The sequence below is a fragment of the Glycine max genome, chromosome 16 (assembly GCF_000004515.6).
Source record: "Glycine max cultivar Williams 82 chromosome 16, Glycine_max_v4.0, whole genome shotgun sequence".
Lineage (NCBI taxonomy): Eukaryota > Viridiplantae > Streptophyta > Magnoliopsida > Fabales > Fabaceae > Glycine > Glycine max.
This window is the reverse complement of record NC_038252.2, coordinates 6,879,222-6,902,595: the sequence shown is the minus strand read 5'-3', so window position 1 is coordinate 6,902,595 and position 23,374 is coordinate 6,879,222. Positions and strand designations below refer to the sequence as shown.

Sequence of the window (23,374 nt, the reverse complement as noted above, 5' to 3'; positions counted from 1 at the left end):
CTTTCCTCAATTACTTAGTTGCAAAATAAAATATATTATTTTAAGAACACAATTAGTCACGTGCATTCGATATCCGGACACTTAATCTTCGATACTATATTATGTAAGATATATTTGTTTTTGTCCATTCATATTATACGCATTAGTGATTTGACGTGGTAGAAAGAAAAAGATAAAAAAAATGACAAGTGTTGATAAATATTCAAAATAATAGTGTTCCAATATCATTACTCAATTTTTTTTATAAAAAAACTACGAAAAATATTACATCTTTTTTTATTTACAATATCTTCTCAATTTTATTCATGCACTAAAATGAAAAGATACAACCTGTTCTAACCAAAATCGTGCCCAAGATTTAATTTTAATTTGTTTCATATACAACAATAAAACTTCGACGACATAATAAGAATTTAACCAGCTGGCTAATCTGCATTGACATTTAATGAAAACCTTTATTATGCAGATTATTATTGACATGAAACTACATAAACATTAATGCCAATTAGAGAACAATACCACAAGCACTCACTTACGAAGCTGCGTCTAAGTTTCAGCTTCGAAGTTGTTTTCTACTTCTAAGTTTTCTCCATCTAAATTTTCTCCTTCTGGGTTGTTTTCTCCATCTAAGTTTTCTCCACCTGAGTTGTTTTCTCCTTCTTGTAAGTATTCGTCTTCTAAGTTTTCTCCATCTAAGGTTTCTTCTTCTAAATTTTCTCCCTCAAACAATGTCAGAATAGGTAAGATACCCCCCGTCGCCACAGTTAGGACACCACTCACCGTCGCATTTACCAACACATCATAATCTTTGATGTCATCAATAATCATAAGTAGTGTCACTATGAATGCGTAGTCCACGTTGGGATAGACCAAGACTTTGAAGCCTCCATTATTCTCCATCTACATGAAAGAGGGCGATAAAATGTAGTCATTATATCCATTCAGTTGTATTAATTATTTGTTTGGATCAATAAGAGTTTGGCACAATAAAAGTGGTTTAGGGTTCGAATTATAATTTGTCCTTAGGTTATAAATCGTATTAAAAGGGGAAATGTTCATTTTGTGTGTGCTCAAGGTTTCCGATAATTATCAAGAAAAAAGTATGTGTGCTTTGTTTCAGGTTAGAATTGATTATGAGTTAAAAGCAAAAAAAAAAAATTATTTTCAAGTTCATAATTGATTTTAGAACAAAAATTATATGTTTGATTTTATGTTAAAAAAGATTCATAATCGATTTTGGATCTAAAATTGATTCTGAGTTAAGCAATTCTAACTAGAATAAAAAATTATACTAAATTTTACTCTTAACTTAATTTTATCATAAAAATATTTAAATATAAATTACACATCACTTTATATCAGCAATTATCCAAACCCATAATAGATAGGTAATTAAACTAATGTGTATATAAAAACATGCCCAGAACACATGCAATACACACCTTGGCAACAATAGTTGGAGATTCACCGGCATAAATAGTGCATGAATTTTTACTTCCACGAACGATGACTCTAAAATCACACATGCTTCCTTTTCTCTTGTTTTCAAGGAAGACATCTAATCTAATCATCTTCCCACTCGGGATTATTGACGATCTCTTCACCGAAAAGAGCAACTCAGAGGGACCATTGCTATTACCCCTGAAAACTTTGCATTGCCCGTGCAATGTCACATTCTACATATAAACAAAAATTAAGAATACCAAATAATTATAAGATTGATTTGATAGATAAAGGAAGAAGGAAAAAGAGAGGTTATAGATTCAATTTTTTTTTTACTAAAAAAAACTAATAAAATTAATAATTAATATTTGCTGATAAAAAACAAAAATTAAGAATATATAATACCAATTTAGTTAATTTAATTAATAGAAAAAAAATTCAAAAAAAAATGAGTATAAGATGCCTCCTCGATCAGTAACAAACCTTCTTGTATAGAGTGACGATGGGACTTCCTTTATCATCACATAACACGCGACGACCGTGAAATGTGAACAAAGTATCTTTTATGTAAAATACACGGTTACCCTTTACGTTGTAAGTAACACCTTTCTCTGTGTTAATTTGTAGGTTAAGAGAGTTAGGAACACAATAGGAAGGGCTGATAACTGAGAACTTATTTGCCATTGGAAACATGTGTTGTGGTATGAGATAGTCTTTTGGAGTAAAGGCTAATTTATAGAGCATATGTTATGTACACACATTGTGTGTTTGGTCACGTATGTTTTATTTTTTATAATTATAAAATTGTTTTCATTGAAAATAAAAATAAATTTTCGTTAGAAATCTTGAACACATGTAAAATAGGTTTTTTTTTAATATAATTTATTTTATACCTAATAATTAATTAAAATTTAAATTCTAAACTACTAGTACTTGGTTAAAGACATAAGCATCTTAGACATATGTTAGGTACATATGTTAATCAATTAATTGCTCAATTGACCATCCTTTATAAATAGGTCCACTTACCCAATGGCAAAACTGCCTAGTTGACCATCAACTTGCAGAGCCCAAGATTCCGAAGACTTGGCATGGAAAACGTACACAGTGAGAAAAGTCGTAGTTCGTTTAGCTAGCTAGCTTATGACTTTGTCAAAATGTGGGGAAATGAAATTTGATTAAACTAGCCAAGTTGTTCTCAATTTTTATCTAAGGAAATAATTGATTTTTTTCTTACTTTTACAGATTTGGTCTTTGAAAATATGTTTGGGTTTATTAGAAGTCTAATTATGCGTAGACAAAACGGTTTCATAGGCTAATTGTGGAACAGATAAATAAATTTTAAAAATTATTTGACCAAAATAAATAAGAAAATAATATTAAATTTTATTTTAAATCGACAAGGGTTTGTATGCTTTTATCTTGAAAGCGAGATTGCTTCTTTAACTCAACATAAAAGTTACTTTTTATCACTTCTTATAAAGCAAAATAACTTTAGCTAACAATAACCAAGCATTTATATTTTGATAAAATCGTGTTTAAATCAAATCAAAATCAATTTTCATTATTCCCACCATGAATTAAACACAGTACTCTTTGTAAAACGTTAACTAGAAAGATTGTAAATATCTTTGAAGCGTAATTGTATTTTTTATCCTTAATTTCTTAAATTAAGCTGAAATAAAAAAAACATTGGGGTAGACAAAATGATAATTTTTAGGCGTAATTGTATTTTTTATCCTTAATTTCTTAAATTTTTGGTGAATTTTACCTTAATTTTTTTAATTTGATATACTTTATCCCAAATTTTAAGAATCTTGTGAATTTTACTCCCATCATTTAACTATTAATATAATTGTACTTTTTATCCCTGACTTATTATTCTTTACGAATTTTACTCTTGAACTATTTATTTTTTTGACAAATTTTACCATCAATTATTATGCTTTTTAATAGATAAATGGGAAGGATAAATTTCACAAGCTTCTTAAAAATTAGAGGTAAAATATGTCAAATTAAAAAGTTAAAAATAAAATTCATCAAAAATTAAAAAAATTATACAATTAAACCTAATTTTTATGGATAGCTTATGCATCAGCTGGCAATGATGAGGACTTTATTATTTTCAATTAAGAATACATTGTTAAAAGGTTTTGTTATCATCAAGTAGAGACTAGATCAACTTACTGTTTTAAATAGTAAACGATCGAGTATATCATGGTACTATCATCATCACCATAATTAAATGTCCATGAACCTATACTAAAAAAAACAAGTCCTCCAAATACTGTCGGATTAAGGCCACTTGAAACAAATCATTAATTGTAGATTGATACTTTTATCCTCATGAATATTAAATAGTGGTTTAAAATTGGCTCCCATAACTGGAGTAATAAAAAACAATAATTGTTTTCAACAACAACAAAAATTACAATAGTTATTCAATTTAAAAAATATGTTTATCTTAATTCGTTGGATAAATTTGAAAAGTAATTAAAAGGTAGCATTTAGTAGGAAGAAAATTAGCAGTGAAAAGAGAATGAAAGATTTTTTTACAAATTTCAAAATTAAAAAAAATAAAAACAGAAGCGCGATTGCAATGTTAATGTTCAAAGTTAGAGATAAGCTATTGGATAAATATGAAGGGCCATCAATGGGTTATATATAATAAAATTGTTACATTTTATAATATTATTTTCTACAATGTGTAACTTGAAGGGCCATAAAAAAGTTTATTAACAAATAACAAACAAACGAGCAACGCCTCCGTAGGATGGAATTGGTCAAAGAAGATGTGATCTTGTCTCTGTTAGGACAAAGGTTTGACAATGGCAGGCTGGGAGCTCTGGCTCACTAAATCCTGAAAAGTGATTTAAACTTATTTTAATTAGAAATCAACTTTATAAAAACAAAAGAGTAAATAGCCAATTCATTTCCTAAATTTGTATCTCACCAAATAAGTCTCTTAACCTAACATCTTTTCTTTTTTCATTTTGACCCCTAGTACGAGGACTTAGGTAATAATAACAACATGAGTTTAGGAACCAAAATAAGAAAAAGAAAAAAAGTTACTTTCAGAGATTTAAGTGAAACACTAAAAATGTTCGTGAACTTATTTGAATTTTTCTTGATTTTAAGTACTAAAACCATAACAAAATACAAATTTAGAAAATAAAATGGTCATTTACTCAAAACAAAACTAATAAACATCTTTTGGTAGAGGAAAGAAATAAAAGAGAAGAAAGATAATAAATTTTAAAGTTATTTGAATTAGAATAAAAAATAAAAGAGAAAGGAAAGTTTCTTAATTTTAATAAAGAAATGAAAAGAATTAAGAAAGAAAATAATATTTGGATATGTTATTGTACGTATAAAATGGTACCATAAGAAGCTGGAGTCTGAATAAGGTCGTTGATGGCAGGCAAAAGTGTCAAAGTAGGAGTAGTAGATTATGCCTCCACTCTCCGATTGCCATTCTTTCAACATGGATCTAAGGCCTTCGTTGTATTTTACTGACCAGTAATTTATAAAGTAAAATTCAGAATTTTTTTTAAAAGTTAAAGATAAAATACATCAAATTAGAAATTAAAAAGTTAAAATATATTAAGCCTAATTTTTATGTGTAGCTTGTGCATCCGCTGGCAATGATGAAGACTTTATTATTTTCAATTAAGAATACATAGTTTAAAGGTTTCGTTATCATCAAGTGGATAGATCAACTTACAGTTTTAAATAGTGAAAAATCGAGTGTATCATCATCACCATAATTAAATGTCCATGAACCTATACTCAAGAAAACAAGTCCTCTGGCATACTGTCGGTTTAAGGCCACTTGAAACAAATCATTAATTGTTTGATATTTTTATCCTCATGAATATTAAATAGTGGTTTAACAATTGGCTCCCATAACTGGAATAATAAAAAAATTACAATTGTTTTCACACACAAATATTACAATTGTTATTCAATTTAAAAAATATGTTTATCTTAATTCATCGGATAAATTTGAAAAGTAATTAAAAGGTAGCATTTAGTAGGAAGAAAATTAGCAAAAGAAGGAAATGAATGAGAAGATAATGTAGAAAGGGGATTAGGGAGGAGAGAATATCCATTAACTATAGGATGTTTGGTAGGAGAGAAAATTTTTTCATACCTGATGTTCATGCTTGAAGTGCCCAGATGCCTTTCTCCTTGCTATATCTTTCACTTTGATGTATCTCGCTTTAGTGTGCTTAGCGGGTTCTTCTTTTGAAGGATGGGTGCAAAATGCACTTCGACACTCAAATAAGGTTTCACCTAGAGTAATAAATGAATGAACAATCCTCTTACACTCAAAAGTTTTGCAAAAGTTAATATATATATATATATATATATATATACACACACACATGCAAGTCCTTTAAGGTAAGAGTAATTTTACTAAGGAATGGTTCACCAAAACAGGACACTCTAAGAAACTAATGACTAAAATGTGATATATTATGAGATTTAGATGCTTTTTACCATTGACCGGATCAATTCACTAGTTACATCATTTATCATATTTACACTATTCTTTTTCTATCTTTTATTTTCTTCTATTCTTTCATTTTGAATCCACCCTATATTGGTGTGTTTGGATAACTACTGGAATCAATTTAAGTTCTCAAAATTATGATGAAAAAGTAGAAATAATTATTTTTTGTTTTGACTGAAACTGAATTTGATTTTGGAAAAATAATCTTATCCAAACACTTTTTATAGGTTACCATGAAGGTTGGCATAGTATATTTTAGATATGTACTTTTTTTAATTATCCAAATAGAATGTGTTTATTTAATTTGTATTACATTTATTACTTTCAAAGTAGGAAAAAAAAGAGAGAAAGATGAGAAGGGAAATTATAAACTAATTACCAAAATGAGATTATTTTAAAATATATTAATAAATTTGAGTTGTTTTTACCTTGACCGGATCAACTTGTTAGTCACATTATATATCATATTTATTACTTTCTTTCTTTTTGTTTTTTTTTTCTCTTTCTAATTAATTCACTCTAACATATATAGTGTTTGGTTAAAAGAAAATGGTGGAAGAGGGATGTAGGGATATATTTTTATAAAATTTTATAATGGTTTAATTTTTGGGAGAAAAAAATAAAAACATTTAAAACATATTTGATGAGTATTAACTAAAATATCTCTACTTATGTTTTGGAAAATAAAATTATATAAACATGCAAGGAAATTAATTTTCAAAATTCCTTCTCTAGTTATGAACCAAACAAGAAAATGATTATTTTCTCTCATTCTATTAAAATCTCTATTTTTCTCTAAACCAAACAAAATGTGTAATCACCTCTCTTTTCTTCTCCCTCTTTCATTAAAATTATTTTCCTCCCACCTTTAAACCAAATATAGAACCTAAAATATGGCAGACAATACAACATTATTAATTAATAGTGAAATTTCTATCCAATACCAAGAAGGTTGGCATAGTATGTATATTTTAGATTAGGAGCTGGATTGAGTTAAGTTTTATTTCCTTTTCAACCTAATCTAATTAAATTTAATTGGGTTGGGTTAGATTGAGCTTACCTTTTTTTTTTACAACTCAATCTAATCTAATCTAACTTTTATATATAAGATTGGATTGGGTTGGTTATAGAATTGGACCCTTAAAAAATTAACACATCTTTAAGTTTTGAAAAAAAAATCCTCAAACTTAAAAATTAGTAAGGGACATTTTTTTAAAATCAATATTATACATATACTCACAATAAAATATAATCCCATAAAATAAAATCCTCAAACTTAAAAATTGTATTATCGGATAAACAAAAAAAGATAAGTCATAAACCTTTAAGCAATTTAAGTAACTCATTCATAATAAAATATAATCTCATAACTTATTTAATAAGTCACAGTATTCATAAAATATAAAATTATTTTACAACTCAAAATACTTAAATCCTATAAAATTATTTTGCAACTCAAAATACTTAAGTCCAAGAGTAGATTTGATAAAGTATATGCCATCAGGCCCAAGAGGGAAAATTTGTCTATTTAGCAGTAGACTTTTGTGAGAGGGGGAATAAGTTTGTTAGAGGAGAAAATCAATGGAGAGGGGAATTCAGTTATATGTAAGGAAGGCGGTCATTGTAAGGGGTACGAGGGATTTGAATGAAATTTGGAGTCTAGAGGATATTCTCTGACTTGGAGAGCTTGCTCTCATTTCCTATCATGTGCTTTTTTGTTATTCTTATTCCTTTGTTGCTTCTTACTAACAAAGAACGCATCATATTCTTATTTAAGATTAAAAGTTATGAATAGATATAAAGATATTTAAAAAAAAATCTGAATCTTTTTTTCTTCCTTTTTTCTTCATCTTCGACAAAAAATAAAAAGGATCAAATCATCATTTTAGTCTCTAAAATTGTGGGGGTATAGTTCCTAAAATATTAAGGGGTCTAACTTAATTGGTTGAGTAAGATGTGTGAGTATTGTAAATTCTTTAATACCATGCTCAATTCTTACCAATAAAAAAATATTAGTTCCTAAAATTAGATACATGAAAAATAAATCTTTGACATTGAATTATGTTATCCAAGTTAATCCCTACTGTTAGCCATCTACAAACTTTGTTAGTAAAATAAGATGTTGTTCATTATCTACATAATAAGAGTCAAAAATGAAGATTTTAGGGGTGTTTTTTTATAATTTATAGTAACCATAACACTTTTTTTTTCAAGAACTAAAGTGACTAATTTGAGGAATAAAATGATATTAAATTGTTTGGTAATGGTAACTTCATCCATGTCACCCCTACCTCTCTCTTTTTCTCTCTATCTTTCTCCCATGAAAATGCTCACATGTCACATTGACATCATTGTATAAAAGACCTAGAAATCCTCCTAGACTCACCACCATTTTCTGTCTTTGATGCATGATCTTTCTAGTTGTTTTGATCTATTTCTCGAACAAACCAATCCATTAGAACAAACCAATACACACATAATTTAAAACAGATTGTACACTTGTACTTACTCATGCAAGCAAGATGCCAAGTAAGACACGTTAAAAAAGTTTTTTTTGTAATAGTGTGTACAATGAGCGACTAGTCTTCCTAGTTCGATTATTATGATGTAACCTAGTTTGAACTCCTTTCTTAATTTTAATGAAATTCTCGATGTCATTTAGTTAATTGATTATCTTCTTTACTTTTAATTTCTATTTTGGAAATGGATGTTCTAATACATAATTGATTGCATAATAGTAATCATTTGCATTTAATGGTAGAATTAGGAAGAAAGTGTTTTATACCAAACTACATGACCAAATTGGTTGGTGGAAACGGATGTACTAATACATAATTGATTGCTTAACAGTAATCATTTACATGTAATTGGTAGAATTAGGAAAAAAAGTGTTTTATATCAAACTGCATGCCAAACTGGTTGGATAACCTCTAGTAGGTTAATTAGGAAATTGATTAATAATTGACCACAATCAATGACTAATAATTGACCATTATTAGACTACAATCAATGACTAATAATTGACTTTAGAAAATCGACAATTAACAATCGTAAGAATCTTGTTAGAATTAGTATTGGTGGAATTGGTATGCCTGAAATCATCTTCTCTTTCATACTATCTTACTCGATACTATCTTACTCGTTTAGATTTGATCTTGCATTAGATAATTGACCATCAATCCATCTTAATTTAATTTCTTTCCTCAATTACTTAGTTGCAAAATAAAATATATTATTTTAAGAACACAATTTGTCACGTGCATTCGATATCCGGACTCTTAATCTTCGATACTATATTATGTAAGATATATTTGTTTTTGTCCATTCATATTATACGCATTAGTGATTTGACGTGGTAGAAAGAAAAAGATAAAAAAAATGACAAGTGTTGATAAATATTCAAAATAATAGTGTTCCAATATCATTACTCAATTTTTTTTATAAAAAAACTACGAAAAATATTACATCTTTTTTTATTTACAATATCTTCTCAATTTTATTCATGCACTAAAATGAAAAGATACAACCTGTTCTAACCAAAATCATGCCCAAGATTTAATTTTAATTTGTTTCATATACAACAATAAAACTTCGACGACATAATAAGAATTTAACCAGCTGACTAATCTGCATTTACATTTAATGAAAACCTTTATTATGCAGATTATTATTGACATGAAACTACATAAACATTAATGCCAATTAGAGAACAATACCACAAGCACTCACTTACGAAGCTGCGTCTAAGTTTCAGCTTCGAAGTTGTTTTCTACTTCTAAGTTTTCTCCATTTAAATTTTCTCCTTCTGGGTTGTTTTCTCCATCTAAATTTTCTCCTTTTGGATTGTTTTCTCCATCTAAGTTTTCTGCACCTGAGTTGTTTTCTCCTTCTTGTAAGTATTCTTCTTCTAAGTTTTCTCCATCTAAGGTTTCTTCTTCTAAATTTTCTCCTTCTGGGTTGTTTTCTCCATCTAAGTTTTCTCCACCTGAGTTGTTTTCTCCTTCTTGTAAGTATTCTTCTTCTAAGTTTTCTCCATCTAAGGTTTCTTCTTCTAAATTTTCTCCCTCAAACAATGTCAGAATAGGTAAGATACCCCCCGTCGCCACAGTTAGGACACTACTCACCGTCGCATTTACCAACACATCATAATCTTTGATGTCATCAATAATCATAAGTAGTGTCACTATGAATGCGTAGTCCACGTTGGGATAGACCAAGACTTTGAAGCCTCCATTATTCTCCATCTACATGAAAGAGGGCGATAAAATGTAGTCATTATATCCATTCAGTTGTATTAATTATGTGTTTGGATCAATAAGAGTTTGGCACAATAAAAGTGGTTTAGGGTTCGAATTATAATTTGTCCTTAGGTTATAAATCGTATTAAAAGGGAAATGTTCATTTTGTGTGTGCTCAAGGTTTCCGATAATTATCAAGAAAAAAGTATGTGTGCTTTGTTTCATGTTAGAATTGATTATGAGTTAAAAGCAAAAAAAAAAAAAAGAATTATTTTCAAGTTCATAATTGATTTTAGAACAAAAATTATATGTTTGATTTTATGTTAAAAAAGATTCATAATCGATTTTGGATCTAAAATTGATCCTGAGTTAAGCAATTCTAACTAGGATAAAAAAATTATACTAAATTTTACTCTTAACTTAATTTTATCATAAAAATATTTAAATATAAATTACACATCACTTTATATCAGCAATTATCCAAACCCATACTAGATAGGTAATTAAATTAATGTGTATATAAAAACATGCCCAGAACACATGCAATACACACCTTGGCAACAATAGTTGGAGATTCACCGGCATAAATAGTGCATGAATTTTTACTTCCACGAACGATGACTCTAAAATCACACATGCTTCCTTTTCTCTTGTTTTCAAGGAAGACATCTAATCTAATCATCTTCCCACTCGGGATTATTGACGATCTCTTCACCGAAAAGAGCAACTCAGAGGGACCATTGCTATTACCCCTGAAAACTTTGCATTGCCCGTGCAATGTCACATTCTACATATAAACAAAAATTAAGAATACCAAATAATTATAAGGTTGATTTGATAGATAAAGGAAGAAGGAAAAAGAGAGGTTATAGATTCAAATTTTTTTTACTAAAAAAAACTAATAAAATTAATAATTAATATTTGCTGATAAAAAACAAAAATTAAGAATATATAATACCAATTTAGTTAATTTAATTAATAGAAAAAAAATTCAAAAAAAAATGAGTATAAGATGCCTCCTCCATCAGTAACAAACCTTCTTGTATAGAGTGACGATGGGGCTTCCTTTATCATCACATAACACGCGACGACCGTGAAATGTGAACAAAGTATCTTCTATGTAAAATACACGGTTACCCTTTACGTCGTAAGTAACACCTTTCTCTGTGTTAATTTGTAGGTTAAGAGAGTTAGGAACACAATAGGAAGGGCTGATAACTGAGAACTTATTTGCCATTGGAAACATGTGTTGTGGTATGAGATAGTCTTTTGGAGTAAAGGCTAATTTATAGAGCATATGTTATGTACACACATTGTGTGTTCACGTATGTTTTATTTTTTATAATTATAAAATTGTTTTCATTGAAAATAAAAATAAATTTTCTTTAGAAATCTTGAACACATGTAAAATAGGTATTTTTCTTTTAATATAATTTATTTTATACCTAATAATTAATTAAAATTTAAATTCTAAACTACTAGTACTTGGTTAAAGACATAAGCATCTTAGACATATGTTTGGTACATATGTTAATTAATTGCTCAATTGACCATCCTTTATAAATACGTCCACTTACCCAAGTAGCTATGTTAATGTTATTGTCAATGGCAAAACTGCCTAGTTGACCATCAACTTTGCATGGAAAACGTACACAGTGAGAAAAGTCGTAGTTCGTTTAGCAAGCTAGCTTATGACTTTGTCAAAATGTGGGGAAATGAAATTTGATTAAACTAGCCAAGTTGTTCTCAATTTTTATCTAAGGAAATAATTGATTTTTTTTTCTTACTTTTACAGATTTGGTCTTTGAAAAGATGTTTGGGTTTATTAGAAGTCTAATTATGCGTAGACAAAACGGTTTCATAGGCTAATTGTGGAACAGATAAATAAATTTTAAAAATTATTTGACCAAAATAAAAAAGAAAAAAATATTAAATTTTATTTTAAATCGACAAGGGTTTGTATGCTTTTATCTTGAAAGCGAGATTGCTTCTTTAACTCAACATAAAAGTTACTTTTTATCACTTCTTTTAAAGCAAAATAACTTTAGCTAACAATAACCAAGCATTTATATTTTGATAAAATCGTGTTTAAATCAAATCAAAATCAATTTTCATTATTCCCACCATGAATTAAACACAGTACTCTTTGTAAAACGTTAACTAGAAAGATTGTAAATATCTTTGAAGCGTAATTGTATTTTTTATCCTTAATTTCTTAAATTAAGCTGAAATAAAAAAAAACATTGTGGTAGACAAAATGATAATTTTTAGGCGTAATTGTATTTTTTATCCTTAATTTCTTAAATTTTTGGTGAATTTTACCTTAATTTTTTTAATTTGATATATTTTATCCCAAATTTTAAGAATCTTGTGAATTTTACTCCCATCATTTAACTATTAATATAATTGTACTTTTTATCCCTGACTTATTATTCTTTACGAATTTTACTCTTGAACTTTGACAAATTTTACCATCAATTATTATGCTTTTTAATAGATAAATGGGAAGGATAAATTTCACAAGCTTCTTAAAAATTAGAGGTAAAATATGTCAAATTAAAAAGTTAAAAATAAAATTCATCAAAAATTAAAAAAATTATACAATTAAACCTAATTTTTATGGATAGCTTATGCATCAGCTGGCAATGATGAGGACTTTATTATTTTCAATTAAGAATACATTGTTTAAAGGTTTTGTTATCATCAAGTAGAGACTAGATCAACTTACTGTTTTAAATAGTAAACGATCGAGTACATCATGGTACTATCATCATCACCATAATTAAATGTCCATGAACCTATACTAAAAAAAACAAGTCATCCAAATACTGTCGGATTAAGGCCACTTGAAACAAATCATTAATTGTAGATTGATACTTTTACCCTCATGAATATTAAATAGTGGTTTAAAATTGGCTCCCATAACTGGAGTAATAAAAAACAATTGTTTTCAACAACAAAAATTACAATAGTTATTCAATTTAAAAAATATGTTTATCTTAATTCGTTGGATAAATTTGAAAAGTAATTAAAAGGTAGCATTTAGAAGGAACAAAATTAAAAGAGAATGAAAGATTTTTTTACAAATTTCAAAATTAAAAAAAATAAAAATAGAAGCGCGATTGCAATGTTAATGTTCAAAGTTAGAGATAAGCTATTGGATAAAGATGAAGGGCCATCAATGGGTTATATATAATAAAATTGTTACATTTTATAATATTATTTTCTACAATGTGTAAGTTGAAGGGCCATAAAAAAGTTTATTAACAAATAACAAACAAACGAGCAACGCCTCCGTAGGATGGAATTGGTCAAAGAAGATGTGATCTTGTCTCTGTTAGGACAAAGGTTTGACAATGGTAGGCTGGGAGCTCTGGCTCACTAAATCCTGAAAAGTGATTTAAACTTATTTTAATTAGAAATCAACTTTATAAAAACAAAAGAGTAAATAGCCAATTCATTTCCTAAATTTGTATCTCACCAAATAAGTCTCTTAACCTAACATCTTCTTTTTTTTTCATTTTGACCCCTAGTACGAGGACTTAGGTAATAATAACAACATGAGTTTAGGAACCAAAATAAGAAAAAGAAAAAAAGTTACTTTCAGAGATTTAAGTGAAACACTAAAAATGTTCGTGAACTTATTTGAATTTTTCTTGATTTTAAGTACTAAAACCATAACAAAATACAAATTTAGAAAATAAAATGGTCATTTACTCAAAACAAAACTAATAAACATCTTTTGGTAGAGGAAAGAAATAAAAGAGAAAAAAGATAATAAATTTTAAAGTTATTTGAATTAGAATAAAAAATAAAAGAGAAAGGAAAGTTTCTTAATTTTAATAAAGAAATGAAAAGAATTAAGAAAGAAAATAATAGTTGGATATGTTATTGTACGTATAAAATGGTACCATAAGAAGCTGGAGTCTGAATAAGGTCGTTGATGGCTGGCAAAAGTGTCAAAGTAGGAGTAGTAGATTATGCCTCCATTCTCCGATTGCCATTCCTTCAACATGGATCTAAGGCCTTCGTTGTATTTTACTGACCAGTAATTTATAAAGTAAAATTCAGAATTTTTTTTAAAAGTTAAAGATAAAATACATCAAATTAAAAATTAAAAAGTTAAAATATATTAAGCCTAATTTTTATGTGTAGTTTGTGCATCCGCTGGCAATGATGAAGACTTTATTATTTTCAATTAAGAATACATAGTTTAAAGGTTTCGTTATCATCAAGTGGATAGATCAACTTACAGTTTTAAATAGTGAAAAATCGAGTATATCATCATCACCATAATTAAATGTCCATGAACCTATACTCAAAAAAACAAGTCCTCTGGCATACTGTCGGATTAAGGCCACTTGAAAGGCCACTTGAAAGGCTGGGTGCAAAACGCACTTCGACACTCAAATAAGATTTCAGCTAAAATAATAAATGAACAAACAATCCTCTTACCTCAAGATTCTCATATCTATTTATAATTATTTTAATCGTCAGTCTATGGACCTGTGGGATTTTTTTATATGATTACCATTTTAGATAATCTTATTTTAAGTGTGATTACGATGTTCAATTTCCTCTTTAATCTTGATTAGAGTGTCTTTTATTATACTAGATGTTTTGACTTTAGCCCAAAGGGTATTCAAGTGACTCAATGCCAAGTTCATATGATAACTGTGGTGTATAGGGTTTTTAGTATCCATCCTTTTGGTTGGCAAGATACTTATCTGGTATACCCATGTATCAGGATTCTTGGAAAAGTCGATACCCATGTATCAGGATTCTTGGAAAAGTCGATTCCTGTGAATTATGATCTTTGAAAATGATTAAAATATGTTTGGTTACTTAGTATATTTTCTAGGAATTAAAGTTTCTCTTGTGTGGTTACAATAGAACTTTCACATGTATATAAGAATTTTTTATAAATTAATATATCCTTTATTAAAATAACCTCATTAAATATTTTTTATTCAAATTTTATTATAAATATGACACTTACCTAATTTAATTACAAGATTTAAATAAGGCTTAATTATACAAATTGTCCCTTAACTATATTTTAAGATTCAATTTTATCCCTCATTTATTAAAAGGTCAAATTTGATCTCTCAATTGTTTAAAAAGAAACAGTTGTGCCTTTTTTGTTAGATCCATTAATTATTTGATAGAAATCAATACTTTTTGCATCGGTTGTAAACACAATTGATATAAAACATTTACTTTTTAAATCAGTTGCTTGACAACCAATGTAAAAGGTTCAGTTTGGGTAAAGCTTAAGAAGCATGAGGACGTCCTTTTAGATCGGTTGTGGTAACAAATTCATTAAAGTCTGCACCTCGAGCAAACCACCAAGTTTCACTAACTTCAACATGTTACAAGTATTATTTTCCACTGCCACTTCTGGCTCTTACAGAACAAGCTTGAAGAACCGGGTATTTTTTATTCTACCAAGCTATTAATGGCTCTAAAAAAAATCAAAATATTTTTTGTTTGGTTGGCTCGCTAACTAGTTCTTAATCATCTTACTAACGGATATACAAGCTTGAGAAGAAAGAACAATAGAATTTGAACCTTTTCATGTAGGTTCATTAGTTACAGCTCTTCTTCAAAGCTTTTGGTATTTATAAGTCTTCTTCTTCGAGTGTCTGTTGTGCCTAAATGAGTAGAATTTTTCATTGAAGCTTGTGTCTGAAGAAGTGTTCGTTGGGGCATTTAATGTTTGCATAAAATGCACGTCCGCTTCATGCTGGAAAATCACTCTCTTTAGCTTCCTTGAAGAATACTTCAGCAAAAAATCACTTACTTTTGGTTAGACCAAGTCTATCACAACAGAGCACGAGTTTTGATACTATTTGAACTTCCAGGCTCTTAAAGTTCTTTTATTCTTCTTAGGATTTCGAGAGATCCTAGGAGAATGCCTTTTAAAAAAAATTTATGCAAAATGAATCTCAGGCACAAAGTATTAAATTAAAGTCTTAAATGAGATATTAAATGTTGCATTAGATCATACATTTATCTACTTCCATTTGAAACTTTAGATGCAAATAGAATGTTCTTCATTTGAGTGCGCATAAGATATAATTTTTAACTTTTATATTTATTCGTATTTAATCAAAATGTTTAAGGGTCTTGATTCATCTTAAGACTCAAAGGTCTTTTGACCTAACAATGGTAAAAAAATATTGGTGTATAGATAAAAGTCTAAAATAAAATGAATTTTAAAGGGGTTAATTAAAGAAAGAATGGGATTTTATATGGGGTAAAAAAACAAATAATATAAGTTTATCCATTTAATTTGATTTTGTTCAATTTTAATAATAGAAACTTAAAAAAATGCTATCTTTTTATTTATCAATTTGATTAAATTTCAAATTTTTTTAATCCATATATAGTAATTTAAAATAGTTTGATTTGATTTTTAAGTAACAAGTCTGAAAAAACATCTTCCAAATAGGGGTGGGAATAGGTCAGGTCAGGCCAGGCTTTGAAAGGCCTGAGCCTAGCCTACGATGGATTTTTTAGGCCTGAGCCTGGTCTATGGCCTATCAAAGGCTTTTATTTTGGTTTGGCCTGACCTTTTTAAAAGCCTAGTCTGACCTGATAACTTTTTTAAAAGTCTTCTTCACATTAAATATTTAATATCCCTTTGCTCTGGAGTAGGAACGTAATATAAAGGGGTACATGACTCACACCTAAATTATAATTAAAGTCTTACTTGATTATAGGAATAGAAGTTATGGAGCAGTAATATGTAATCAAAGTCTAATAGTTTCAAAAAAAAATTAATTGTACCCAAAAAATAATATAAGTATATATTGGTTTGCCTTGTTTGCCTTGTTTATATGTTTAAATGACACACGCCTATTAATGTAATAAAGAACGAAATTTCAATTTAATTCAAAAAACAAACAACAACAACAACAACAACAACAACAACCAAAACTGACATAAATTTCATCAATTAAAACATGACTAAATAGAGTTATGATCTTCATTAGAGCTTGTTGTCACCATTGATCTATGCATCACAGAAATGATTTCTTCGGTAGGTCTTGGTTTTCTTGGTTTCTCACCAGGGCAAAGAATTCTTTTGGAGATCGGCTAACCATCGCATACAACTTGATCAGACCTTTAGAACTAAATTATGAAAAGATGAAAAACGTTTTCCCCACTTCATTGTGTCTTTAAGCTCCATGCAGTCATACTAAGCACAACCATTACCTACATATATATGTTTACAATAAAAAAAACCTCAAATAAGCTTCTTCTGCCTGCTTCTTTTGCCTTTGATGACATTTGTGACTACTTTCCTCAAAGCAATAAGCAACATTTCCTCACTAATTTTTATGAATTTAGGACCATTTAGACATTCAAACTATACCTCCTCAGAAGTTTGTACCACATCACCATCATAATACACAATAGCAACTACTCCCCTCCATCTTCAACCTAATATAGTGAAAGATCCAACACAATGCATTGAGCATCCTCATACCAATCATATTTATTATCATATTGTATTGTTCTATCGTGAGTCAATTATCAGCAACAACCAAGATTGCACCGACAAAATAAACGATTCACATTGCATCAAGCTAGGGCACTGTTGGCTTGTCATACCATCATAAATATGATTATTAAATCACAATATAAAACATTAAAGTTTACTTTTACGAAAACAAAAAATTTCTTGTAAAAAAACTATTTTTTTAAAAACACAACGAAATCATAATGTTGTTGCTTAAAAGGGTAATTGCATGATTTCGTTGTGTTATTTGTGGTGGAATCAAATAACTAGACTTGTCAAATAAGCCAACCCTAACCCATTTGGCCTTGGCCCATGTGGGCTAGGGCCAAAATGGGCCACATATATAAATGGCCCATAGGGCGAAAAAGCTCACAAAGGCTTATGGGCTAGGACTAGCCCATGGGCCGAAAAATTAGACCTTTTTTTCAATTCTCATAATTCAAATATATATTTCAATATCATACTTCTTTATTTTTATATAGTAGAGCATGTAAAAAATTGTATAAAAGAGGTTAGTTGAAATCGACCAAAAGTAACCCTAGTTGAGGTTGGCCGAAAATAACCTCAGCCAAGATCGGTCAAAATTAACCCTAGTCGAGATTGGCTGAAAATAACCTCAACCAAGGTTGGCCAAAAATAACCATAACCGAGGTTGGCCAAAATTAATCGTACACAAGATCGCCTGAAAATAACCATAGGCGAGATTAGCCAAAATTAACCGTAGTTGAGGTTGGCCAAAAATAACCCTAGTCTAGGTTGGTCATCCAAAAAGAGTTTTGTCAATGTCATCCAAAAACAACTCTAACCGAGGTCGACAAAAAATAACCTTAGCCAAGGTCAACCAAAATGAGCCATGTTGAGGTCGACCGTAAACAACCTCAACCAAGGTCAACCAAAAATAGACTTGATCGAGGTCAATAGAAAATAACCCTGGGTGTGGTTGATAAAAAACAATCCTGGTCGGAGTTGGTAAAAAATAACCCTAGCTGATATTGGTCGAACATAACCCTAGCCAAGTTTAGCCAAAAACGACCCCAACCAAGGTAGACTGAAAACAGTTATGGTCGAGGTTGACCAAAAATAGCCTTGACCGAGGTCAACCAAAAACAACCTTGACTGAGGTCAACCAAAAATAGCTCCGACCGAAGTCGACCAAAACAACCCTAACAAGGTCAGTCCAAAATTGCCTTGACGAAGGTCAATAAAAAATGCTTTGAACGAGGTGGGGAAAAAATCCGCATTGAGGTCGTCCAAAAATAGCCTTTGTCAAGGTCGGTAGCAAATAATCCTAGTTGAGGTCGACTAAAATTAAACCTAGTCGATTAATTTAAAAATATTTTTTGGACAGTTGGAAAAAAATCACTTTTAAAAATAAAATTAATGGCCCTAATCCCATATTAGGTACAGTGTGGGTTTGGTCATGTAGCAGTATTATCATACTCGAATTTTTCAGACTCAATCGGGGTACTAGGTCACCCAGTGACCCAGTGAGTCATTAGTTGACCCACATGACTCGGTCTATATTAAAAAAAATTAATAATATGTAAACTTGTACACTTAAAATTTAATGTTTAATAAAATTCATCATATTTAGAAGCATAACTATGAACTTGTTTAAAATTTGAGCATGCAACATATTTTTTTAGAAAGTATATATAAACTACCTTAAGTTAGAATTTAAAATATATATTATTGTTGTACAGTGACAAACATAATCTATTACATACACACTCTAACACCCTCTACCCCGATATACATATTTATATAATAAAATACATGGAAATATAGAATTACATAAAATGATTTTATTCAATAAATATAAGGAGTTCATGTGGGTAAAAGGTTCATATTCACATTAGTCACCAAATTAAAAAAAAAAACTTATCAATTAGGGGTATGAAAACATTTCCGACTCAAAACAAGGTCATCCAAAACTCCAGAGAATGAACTAAAGACTCAACATGTGAAACAAAAATGATAAAAACTACATGTCGAGAACTTTATGTAATTAATGCATAAACTCATGCCCCAGTGTCACGTCCTATCAGAGCATTGTGTCTCGGCGTCCTCTAGCACGAGGTTTTCTAAAGCTATCCACCTAACCATTTGTTCCCACAAACACAAGGTTTGAGATCATCACAAGATACAAAAAGAAACAACACACAGGGAATGAGTTATCACATTCTTAAATAAGTAGAGATAAATGAAAGCATATCTATATATAATATAAGAATAACAAGCTCAACTTAGAACAATTCACATCATTTTACCATTCATTGCGTAACATCACTTGTCCCAAGGATTTAATCAAAAATCACATTCCACACCTTCACATTAATCCCGTGTTCAAAACAACACATCTCAAGTACAACACAACATCTCACAATCACACAATTCATTACCCATCATCACGTAACAAGTCACAATGATCATTACACAGGCGTTATGCAATATATACACTAAGACTCAATCCTATATGCAATATGATATCATGTTACTGAAAAACCTCATTGGGCGTCTAAGAGTACATGACAAGACAGACCACACAATAGTAAGCTAGGTCATTTTCACTAGGTAAAATCATAGAGAGACCAGTCAGGATCACACTGTTTTGCAAGGATGCTCCAACCATGTGGGATCGGCACAGGCTTAAAGAAGCACTCAAACCGAATGTATTTACCCCCAAGGCCTAGACTTCGAAGAGTCCGTTAGGACTTCTCCCTCCTGATTCAGGTTCAACCCAAAAAAACATTTAACATGCAAACTTTATCTATGAACTATACAAAACACACAAGTCCTCAATTGTTCTCAAAATAAATTTAATTCGTTGTGTCTCAAAGTGATTAAACTCGTCGGGGTCCCACAGTGGATCCCATCATAATACTCATCGCGCATTAATTTGTCACCCTTAAAGGGTCTTACAGTTATATAATTGCATAGTTCATAGCTCACAACTCAATGAGTACAATATCTCAATACACATGTATCTTACAATTCAACACATACTCAACTTATCACATACACTCAATCTCAATCACAATGTTATAATCCCAAAGCAACATGTTATCACACCTCATGAATCATATACACATCACACGGTATTAATATATACATGGCACAAACACAGACTTTACTTATGAACTATGCAATGCACAAACCTACTCAACTATTTTCAAAATCATTTTAATTCGTCACACCTCAAAGTGATTCAACTCGTCGGATTCTCACAGTAGATCCCATCACAATACCCATCGCGCAAAAACTCGCCGCCCTTAAAGGGTCTTACAGTTGTGTGATTATACAGTCTATAGCTCACAACTCAATGCCATCGCTTTACACTTCACAATAACATGTACAATCACATCAAGGAATGTATTAATCCCACACTTCTTCACATGTCTCATCACACCTTCTCACTAACACATTATCACTTCTCATACATCATATATATATATATCATACAGTACCAATCTTCCAACATTTAAGGCATATAGTCATTCACTTATTCATTCGGTTAATAACATAGAACATGTGATCACATCATGGGGAACAAAACCACTCAATCAATTTCAAGAAAATATGTAAGAACCAAAAATTCCCAAATTTCTAGATTTCTAACATTCAAAGCCAAACACTCAATTAAACCATCCAATTCGCATCAGGGCATCAGTTGACCCGTCAAACATGAGCAATTTGTAGTTATCATTGTACAGACAAAATTAAAACATATAAAACACCTCAAAATTAGCCCTAACTTATTCCTCTAAGGATCCCTACACATGTTCACTCTAACGTCAATTGCGATAAACTCATCCCTTACATTTAAGTGGGCTCACGTGTGTAGTCCAGTAATGATAGAGGTGTCTCTAGCGGTTCCCTAAGATTCTTCAATCTTTTCCTTTGGTTGCTCTACTAGAGTTTTCAAGCATTAGAGAGAATGAGAAGGGATTTAAACCTCAATTTCACTGTCTCCATGTGAGGGGAATTTATCTCTCTACAGACATTATTTCGCAAATCCCAATAGTGAGAATGTTCGAAAATGAGTTCCAAAAGCGGTATCCAAATTTAAGGATGATCCAACGGTTAACAAGTCCAATAGCATAATTTTACTATGACAAGTTTGAGTGTATGCAGGAAAAAAAGAGGATTTTGGGAAAGGAAGAAGAGATAACGAATTTGGGAGGAGGAAAAAGCGTAAAAACATATCCTAGTTGTAAAAAATGACCTAATATATCTTATGGTACTCCGAGCCTATTATTTACTCTATTTTCTTTATTTTATTATTTTATAAAAAAAAGAACTTTATTTTACTGTTTCATTAAATAAATAATCAATTAAAACATTCCTTTATTTTCTAAAACATCATTTTACTCTATTTATTTTCTAATACTATGAAACCCTTATTTTAATTAACAAAAACTATTTACTCTATTTATTAGTTTTTAAATAAAAATATTTTTATTTATTTTACGGAAAATGGGATGTTACACATACAAATTAGTGAAAGGAAAATTGAAAATGATAGCATATCATCTCAAATTTCAAGATGTGGTTGTGCTTGGTCAAAAATATAAGTGAGTATATAAACAACTCAAGTGTAAGGTATAAATTTATTTTTCTAATATGAGTGATGTTGTTCAACTATAATAAAAATAACCTAAAAAATACTTGATCCCCGAAGTCAACTGGGTCGTGCTGAGTCAAACCGGATCGTATGTAGAATCGTTTCAACATGTGGCTCGAACCAATTAGGTGCCCAGTTCTCGAGCCAATGGATCGACCAAGCCGATCCGAGTTGAGTTTAATAACTATGCCCTATAGGACCCCTCATTAGGGTGGCTAAGGCCCCATAGGGCCATTATGCAGGGCCAAGTGGGTTGGCCCTAGGGCCAACATGACAACTCCACAAATAGTACAACATAATCATGATTCCATTGTGTTACCCCCAACTATACAACATAATCGTGTTTCCTTGTGCAATTGGGGGTTGAAAAAAAGTTAACAACAAAATCATGATTTCATTGCTAAGTTTTTTTTCAACCCCCCCTCAATTGTACAACAGAAACAAGATTTTGTTTTACAATTTTTCAAGGAACAGTTTTTGGATATGGCTACAGTGCACCCACGTGGATAGTGTCATTAGCAATGGATAGTGTCATTAGCAAAACTATTAGTGCCAATAGAAGTCCCCCATTATTTTGAAACCAAAGACACAAGCATAGTTATTAAACTCGCGCTCGGACCAAGCAGGTCGATCCATTGGCCTGGGAACCGGGCACCCAACGAGTCCAAACCGCTTATTGGATTATTTGTGCACACAAATCAGCGTGACCCAGTTTAACCTGATCTTGAATCGATGATCCAATGTGTAAGGATGAGAATAGGTCAGGGCTGACCAGGCTTTGCATAAATAAACCTGACCTATTTTATAAAAGTAAAGCCTAAGTGTGACTTATTATCTATCAAAGGTTTTTTTTTTTTTTACTATCCTGACCAGACCTATTAACTTATTTAAAAGTCTACTTTATATTCAAATCTTTTTTTTTTTCATAAGTGAAACTTATAATTTATATTAGTTTTTCAACAATTTAATTGTGATAATATTTCTCCGCATAATAAAGTCCAACAAAAAATGGCAATCAACAATAT

General features: G+C 30.1%; 1 protein-coding gene and 1 long non-coding RNA gene across 6 annotated transcripts; both read right to left on the bottom strand.

The window, feature by feature from the left end:
• Positions 1 to 357: 357 nt before the first annotated feature.
• On the bottom strand, positions 358 to 11,472 carry LOC100809404 (protein LURP-one-related 10). 5 transcript variants are annotated; one of them, XM_041010254.1, is made up of 5 exons: positions 11,234 to 11,471; positions 10,751 to 10,984; positions 9,901 to 10,203; positions 9,756 to 9,786; positions 358 to 713 (listed from the first exon to the last, which is right to left on the bottom strand). In XM_041010254.1, exons 1-5 carry the CDS (start codon positions 11,441 to 11,443, stop codon positions 547 to 549), a joined length of 945 nt encoding a protein of 314 aa, XP_040866188.1. In that variant the 5' UTR covers positions 11,444 to 11,471; the 3' UTR covers positions 358 to 546. The 5 variants fall into 5 exon arrangements, with proteins under 5 accessions (XP_040866188.1, XP_025982017.2, XP_040866186.1 ...); XM_026126232.2 differs by having other exon boundaries at positions 358 to 720; positions 9,733 to 10,203; positions 11,234 to 11,472; XM_041010252.1 differs by having other exon boundaries at positions 9,756 to 10,203; positions 11,234 to 11,472.
• On the bottom strand, positions 4,080 to 5,909 carry LOC106796340 (uncharacterized). The gene is made up of 3 exons (XR_001385293.2): positions 5,597 to 5,909; positions 4,826 to 4,955; positions 4,080 to 4,303 (listed from the first exon to the last, which is right to left on the bottom strand). It is a non-coding gene; the product is annotated as an uncharacterized lncRNA (long non-coding RNA).
• Positions 11,473 to 23,374: the final 11,902 nt, after the last annotated feature.